At 39.0% G+C, this 8143-nt stretch overlaps 1 protein-coding gene across 1 annotated transcript in view; it reads right to left on the bottom strand.

Moving 5' to 3' along the window:
• Positions 1-4469: 4469 nt before the first annotated feature.
• DRAM1 (DNA damage regulated autophagy modulator 1) overlaps positions 4470-8143 on the bottom strand; it is a 90600-nt gene continuing 86926 nt past the window's right edge. Inside the window, exon 7 of the mRNA XM_067697727.1 lies at positions 4470-4621. Within this exon, the coding sequence (XP_067553828.1) occupies positions 4604-4621 (18 nt within the window). The 3' untranslated portion in view covers positions 4470-4603. The remainder of the gene's footprint in view (positions 4622-8143) is intronic.

Raw genomic sequence — 8143 nt, 5'->3', positions numbered from 1 at the left:
ATTAGTCTCCAAAGACTTGAGTTTGATTTTGAAAATAAACTGATGTTGTTCTTTAAAGATCATTCATAAGGAGCCATAACTGTGGAGATGTGGACTATAAAGAAATTTAAATGAAAAATAATTCAAAGTACAGAGAATCAGAGTTTCAGCATGGTATTTGGTTGGAAGGCCCAGGGATCAAAATATTTAAGTGTTTTAGGTCCCACCTTAGCAATTCAAATCCTGAATAGTTGCTAATGCATCGATCTGATAACTCCTAATCTAGACATACTTAACAAATAATTTGCCAAACACACTAGGATATGGAACAGAAGAACTACATATTCAACCAGGTGGACCCCAGAAAAGGAGACTTCATCATTTCTGATAACCATGGTTGCCATTTATTTAGCACATACCAGGTATCTGTCTAGCACTATGTCAAGTGATGTACAGACTTATCTAATCCTTACAAAACCCCCATTGAGCAGATGAGGAAACTAAGGCTTAAAAATATGTTAAATAAATTACCCCTTAATTGATTACTCCAAATCAACAAGCCTGTAAATGGCAAAGGCACGATTTTAGCCTTTGCTATTGACCACTCCGTTTTGTTCCACTGCTCCTCAAAAGATGGTCCGTGAACTGGCAACATGAACATCACCTGGGAACTTGCTGGAAATCAGTCCTGAACTCCACACAGGCTTACTGAATCAGAATCACTGGCTGTGGGACCTAGGAATCTGTTTTAACCAGCTCTCCGGGAGATTCTAATGCACACTGAATTTTGAGAACTACATCTCTATTCTACTCTATTTCTCCAAACTTTAGCAAATATTTATATTTCACTTTTCCAGTGCAGTTTCTTACAAAACCCAGAAAATTAGTATCACATTCCTTTCTTTGTTTGAATTATGTGAACAATAGTCACTAGACTAGAAACCTTAATTCCTACAAATAGAATATATAAAATGAGCCCCAAGGAAAACAACCCAATGGCATTATTATCCATCTAAAATATGAACAAGGGCTACAGTGATTGGAATTCTTTCAAGACCTGACTACACATATTGGTTTAGGATTAAAACAGTAACCACTTAGCTCATTCTAAGCTTTAACAGATAAAATAGATTTTTAATATAAGCTCAGAAAGAGTATCTTGCCAAGAGGGCAAGAGTAACCATCCGGTGTGCTGTGACAAAAGTGAAATATAATATATGTAAAGGGCAATCAGAATTCCAATCTATTGCTATGAATGATTGTCTTGCCAGGTAATGAAATGTATTGACATTACTGCTGAGCTGTCATTGGCATGTTATACAGACATTGAGATTTTCTAAGCAAAGTTACTGGAAGTCATTCAAATATTTATAATGGTGTAATGGGTGAAATGGAGACTTTCTCTTTCAAAAAAAATTTTGTTCCAAATTCCTTGATGAGAAAATATTTGGAATAAAGCACAATAGATTTATATACAGACTTATATGGCTGAAATTGATTTTTGTTTCCCTGGGAATTTAAGAATGTTTTTAATAGTTGAGAGCTGGTGTACAGCTGCAAGAGGTTGGCTTAATACGGAGCCAATATTTATGCTTTCTTGATAGAACAAATGAGAGTTCTCGCTCTGTTTTCTATCTTAATTTTGTTGAAAGCCTGGCAACACTGGGATATAATACTTGCTTCTTCAAAATGTTTCTAAGTTGTTCACTGTTTTGTATTTAATCTTGAAGCTGCTTTATTTATAATATTATTAAACCTCAAAGAAACACATGGTGGAAGAGAATGGAGAAATTCTGTGATTTCACTGTTTTATTCTTCTTTAATAGAATTTATGTGAAACCGAAAATCGTTCAAGTTTGTGTTTTTATTTTCAAGGAGTGTGTCCATGCCTTGCAACAGGATGCCTTACACAGATGAGTAAATCACAGTACACAATAAATTTTATGGCTGAAGAAATTATTTCTGCGGAAATCTCCCTCTAACAGGTGAGTGAAGATTTATGTAGATATTTGTTATCTCTATATCTAAATAAAGCAAGCACAGTCTTGAAAAAATACAAACATATTTTTGTCCAAATGCAGATCCAGCACAATTGCAGCCAGTACCCTCTACTTCTTAATAATTTCTAGATTTTCTCTAGCCTTACATATTTATTCCTACTGCTTACCATTTGCCTACTATATTGAGGATCTACTAAAGGCCAGTATTATGCTTGTGTTTTACCTGGATATCATATGTACAGGTGCAGTACTCTGACATATGGTAAGCACTCAAGCAAATATTATTATCTACATACAACTGCTGAAAACAAAATTTGCCGGTAGACAAAGTAATTGATGCTTCTTGGATCCTAGGTCTCACTAGCAGAGCTTTGACATCAGATAATACCATCTTTTAGCATGCATAGCAGGAATCCAACTGGTCAGTGTAATGTAGTGGTTAAAATCATGGACACTGGCACCAGACAACCTTGGTTCCAGTCCGTGTTCTACTGCTTATTACCTACGTGACCTTGAACCAGACGTTCAGCTTCCTATGCCCCTGTTTCTTATCTCGTAGAACTGTTGTACAGATTAACTCAGAGCGTGCTTGGAAAAGTGTTTGGTGTGGGGTAGGTGGACAATATATGGTAGCCATCATTGTTATTCTCTGGGCCCATTTCATCACCTGTAAATGGATGCAATAAACAAGCAGACCTTATGGAATTTCTGTTATGCGGAAGTCTAGAGGTTCCATAAGGTCAAGAACCATGTATGTCTTTTCACTATTGGATCCTAGCACATAGCATAGATTCCTGGCATACAAATAAAAATTTAAGTGAATGAATAAATGAAATAAATAAACATATATAAATATATATATATATAAAGCATTCGGCACAGTGCCTGACACATAGCAAGTGTTCAATAAATGAGGGCTGTTTTAAGTATGCTTAACTATCTTGTGGACTCCCTTAATACAGTTTAGTTCAAGCCAGACCTCTGTCCATAATACTGGGAAATTTTCAGTGGGAAGTCTTCACTCCCTGGAACTAAGACCTCCAGGAAGCTCTACCCAGTGGCGTTATGGAATAGCTCCTTATGCCTTGACTAGAAAGGAGTTAGTGGTAAGGGCACTGGGCCAGAAATCCAGGTCAAGTCCTGGCTTGATGATTTCATAGTTGTGTGGCCTTCACCAAGTCATTTCACCTATTTGAGTCTGTCTCCTCAATTGTAAGATAAATGGTTTGGATTGAAAGATCCTCTTCTAATTCTGGATCTCTGTAATTTCAGAAATTATATCATAACTCTTTGTTCCTGGATATGTGAAAAATTTTTATGACTTATCTCTCACGTATGTAGCATGCCTATTATACACACACATACACACACACACAAATGTGTATATATGAGTCAGCAATGCCTGCTGTGAATTTTTCATCCAGTACAGGAACTTCTCTTCTGGAACAATGAATTCCTCTCTCCATTTGTACCTTTCTTGGTGATGGCTGGTTGTGAATTAGACATTTAGATTTGGCATCCATATTAGATTAGAACTGAGAAATGTTCTAAAAGGAAGCCTTGATTAAGAAAAATTGATGACTTATTTTGTCCATTCCAGCCCAATGTAATTTTCCTCCTCCATACTTATCCAGTTTTTCTTGTTTGTGCCAATTATATGCCAGATTTTGAACCTGAGTCTCTCTCATCAGAGTCAATGAACTTTCTACTCTACACTGTCTTTCAAACAGCTGCTTGCCTTGTCAAATCCCATCAGTCTAAACATCTCCCTGGAAGCAGATCTGTTTATTATGTTTATTTGAATTCCACCCTTCCAAACACACACACACAGTTGTGAACATAATAGGTGCACAGTAAATGTATGTTGAGTAAATGGAAGATAAAAAGGACACACTGGGCCTTCTTCAGTTTTTGGCCTCATTTCTCTCCTAGAATTCCTTTTTTGGATCAAAACAGGAAGTGGTAAGGTTGTCACATGAATACAAATCACTGAGTTGTGACAAGTGCCAAACTGGCTCTAAGGCATCAAGGAAGTCAAAGCTTAGTCCTCTCTGTTTCTTTCCCAGCATTCACAGGCCTGAACATCAATCACCCCATCCTATGCAGCCTCTGTAGACAGCCGCCTGGTTAGCCTGGCCCTAACCAGGCCCAGGGATCCCTGAACTTTTCGTATTCTACACCAAAGAGTTTTTGCTGGGCTTATTAAAGTATATTTTGGGAGAGGTTGATTAGCTCTTTGGTTTTGTTACCACTCATATATATTTCGAAGACTGCAAAAATAAAAGATCGAACAAGCCATTATTTCTGATCATGGAGATGAGAGAGCTCATACTTAAACGAGAATAATAAATACAATTTTGGAATCTACTGGATACTCTTTTGAAAAGTAGGTAGTCATGATCAATCTAGGAAGGTTGCATTAAACTTAGCACTTGAATTAGGCAAGTTCAAACTGACAACTGTAATAAGCAGTCTTCAACTTCCAGAAGCTTTACATAATAAAAGTTTATTGCTGACTCATGCAATAGTGTAATGCAAGTATTCTTGTTTAGCCAGTGATGCCCCAAATAGTATCTCAGGGATCCAGGTTCTTTCCTTTTTGTAGTGCCACCTCTTCTAGATCTTCAGTCTTCTCCATTAAACTGCAGGAGGAAAAGAGAGAGATTGGAAGAGTGGAATATTAAGCAGAAAGTTTTTGTAGACCAGGCTTAAATACATATCACTTCCTGCCCACATTTTATTGGCCAGAATTCAGTCATATGGTCACACCTAACTGCAGGGAAGGCTAGGAAAAGCAGTCTAGCTGAGTGCCCAGTAAGAAAAGGAACTGGGGTAAAGTGAACTCACAGCAGTCTTTGCCACAGCTCTACATGTGTACTTCCCATCCAACATCATGATGTTAGCAGTGTTCCATGTAAAGGGCCAATAAATGGTTGCTCTTTTTATAACTAGTACATCTGATAAAATCTAATAACCATTATCCGAGAATATATGGAGCAAAGCCAAGTGCTAATTGTGGGCTATGATAAATAAGACATGACCTTGGCCCCTAAGAATTTTGTACTGAAATAGAACTGTCAACCAACTCTTTCTTCTTTTTCTTTTTTCTTTTTTTTTTTGGCTCTGCTGCATGGCTTGTGGGATCTTAATCCCTGGGCCAGGAATCGAACCGGGGGCCCCAACAGTGAGAATGCCAAGTCCCGCCAGGGAATTCCCTTTTTATCTATTTTTTTCTTTTTTTTTCAACCAACTCTAAAATGGAGAAGAATAAAGTAAGGATAGAGGTGAAAGTCTTTTGTAGCATACATCTTGTTATATGTCTGTCTACCATAACTTTAAGCCACTCAAGACAGACCTGATAACACGCCTTTGTGTTTATGGTCTTTATTCATTGCCTGGCATACAGCAGGTATTATAGAAGTGATTTTCTTTTTAATACAAATTATTTATTTATTTATTTTTGGCTGCGTTGCGTCTTCGTTGCTGTGCACAGGATTTCTCTAGTTGCAGCGAGCAGGGGCTACTCTTCATTGCGGTGCACGGGCTTCTCATTGTGGTGGCTTCTCTTGTTACAGAGTACGGGCTCTAGGCACACAGGCTTTAGTAGTTGTGGCTCACAGGCTGAGTAGTTGTGGCTCATGGCCTCTAGAGCACGGGCTCAGTAGTTGTGGCCCACGGGCTTAGTTGCTCCGCGGCATGTGGGACCTTCCTGGACCAGGGCTCGAACCCATGTCCCCTGCATTGACAGGCGAATTCTTAACCACTACACCACCAGGGAAGTCCTAGGGCAATAGTTCTTAACAGGGTTGTGTGTATGCATGGGAAGAGGGGGATTTGGCTGATTTACCTCTTATTGAGTAACAACTACCCCCAAACTTAATGGTTTAACACAATCATTTATTTTGCTGATGATTTTGTAGGTCAGGAATCTGGGAAGGACTAGGCTAGATAGTTTTGTTCCACATGGTTTTAGCTGTAGTGGCTGGGCCTAGAGGATCCACTTTCAAGATGGTTCCTTATTTACACAGAGTGCCTCAGTGTTCTACACATGGGGTCTTATACTTTGAGCTGCTCCATATGGCTTGGGTTTCTCCTGTCATGGTGGTCTCAGGATATCTAATCACATTTCTTACAAGAGGCAGGAGTTAAGGCTACCAGGTCAGTAAAGGGCCATGCCCAGAACTGGCAGTGTCACTTCTATTACATTTTACGGGACCTAACCACATTCAAGAGGTTGAGAAATAGATTCTACCTCTTGATGGGGAAAACAGCACAGTCACACTGTGGAAGGGCATGTCGGATGGGAAATATTGGGGATTATCTTTGAAAAATACTAACTGCTACAGGAATGTCCACCCAAGTCACCTGAGGAACTTTTTCAAATTATGGCCATTATGCTTCCAAGTTTTAAATAGGTTCCATGGGGAATTCTGATACCTATCCCCAGCTCAGACCCAGTAGTGTAGAACAAACAGAAAGAAAAAGTGGCTCAGGACCGAAATGTAAAAAGAACAACTCTGAATAGGGAGTTCCTGCTGATAGACCAGAGATGAAATAAATGAGCTAGAGGCATGATGGGAGCCAAAGGAGGAGATGATTTCAAGGAGGGTGTGGTCAGAAGCACCAAATGCTGTAGAGACGGTGAGAATGAGGAGAAATAGGCAGAGGCTGACAAATATGGCTTTGAAATCTCTCCAGGCGTCTCTGAACTCTGTTTCAGTTGGGTTTGGAATCCAGAATCAGAAGCTTACAAACTGAGTCTGCAACCAGAATAGGTTCCATTTTGTCCCCCAGCAGTTTGGCTATCCTCATGAAACCCTATTTGTAAGGACTGAAATAGCAGTTATCTGACAGCAGTACACAATCTGCAAATGAGAAAAATTGTGACAGACTTTACAGGTAGTTAAAGTGTGAACTTCAAGAAAATGGAGACATTTCCCTTCTGCTCCTCCCTTTTATCTTTGCAAGTAAGTTCTTTGGCAGTTAGTTTGGTGCTTTTCTTTGTTTGGGATATCAAGTCAGAATCAGTGTATCAGCTAGCTCTTGCTGTATAACAAATCATCCCAAAGTCAGTGGCTTATAATCAGGGGTCTGCAAACTACAACCTGTGGGCCAGATGCCTGTCTTTGTAAATGTAGTTTTATTTAGACATGGCTGTATCTGTTCATTTACATATTATCTGCCTTATGTGTTTATCTGTTTTTTGTACTACAGTAAACAGAGGGGAGGTACCACAGAGCATATGCCTCATTAACTTATAATATTCACTATCTAGCCCTTTTAAAAAAAAAAGTTTTGCTCGATTCTGCTTAAAAAATAAGTATGTATTATTGCTAATGAGTCAGCTGGGTAGTTTTTCTGGTCTCAGCTAGGCTCATTCATGATCACCTGTGAGCTCTGATGCTTAGGCTATGTTCTGTCATATGTCCTGGTTGACTGGTTGTTGGCTAGTCTGACTTTAGCTGGAGTATCTGGGATCTTCCCCTGTGACTTTTCATTCTCTAACAGGCTAGTCTAGGCTTGTCCTTATGGTGATAATAAGATTCCAATAGAATAAGTGGAAACACGTAAGAACTCTTGAGACCAAGGCTCCAAAGTGGCACACCATCACTTCCACCACATCCTACCATTGCACTACATGTGATATTGACCAAAGCAAGTAACAAGGGCAGCCCAGATTCCAGAGGCGATGAGACAACCTGCTAAGTTATAATTGCAAAGATGTTGATACAGGGAGGCATGAAGTATCTGGGCCATCTTTGCAACCAATCTACCGCATAGAGTATAGAAAGCACACCAGGCTGGACTTGAGAGGACTGAGGTCAGATCCTGACTTGGCTGTAAACTCACTTTGTGACCTTACACAAGTCACTGAGTCTCTCTGGGCCTTAGACTCCTTAGCTCTGAATTCTACATTCATATTAAAAAATGCCATATCCTCTTCTTGTTTGCATTCAACAAATGTTTATTTTCTTGAAATATTTTTTAACGAGACTCGAAAATACTCTCTGTTTTCTATTGTGCTATTACTTGGGGCCAGCGTAAGCGAAAAACATCTGCTTTTATTTCATTCCTTTGACAGGGATTCTAAATATTTGTAATTTACATGAAAAAAATTACAAAGGTCATACTGGGTTTCTTTCAAATATGAAGAAGGAGAAAAG

This window comes from Pseudorca crassidens, chromosome 11 (assembly GCF_039906515.1).
Source record: "Pseudorca crassidens isolate mPseCra1 chromosome 11, mPseCra1.hap1, whole genome shotgun sequence".
Classification (NCBI taxonomy): Eukaryota; Metazoa; Chordata; class Mammalia; order Artiodactyla; family Delphinidae; genus Pseudorca; species Pseudorca crassidens.
Note: the sequence above shows the minus strand (reverse complement) of the source record. Positions and strands in the feature narration are given on the sequence as shown.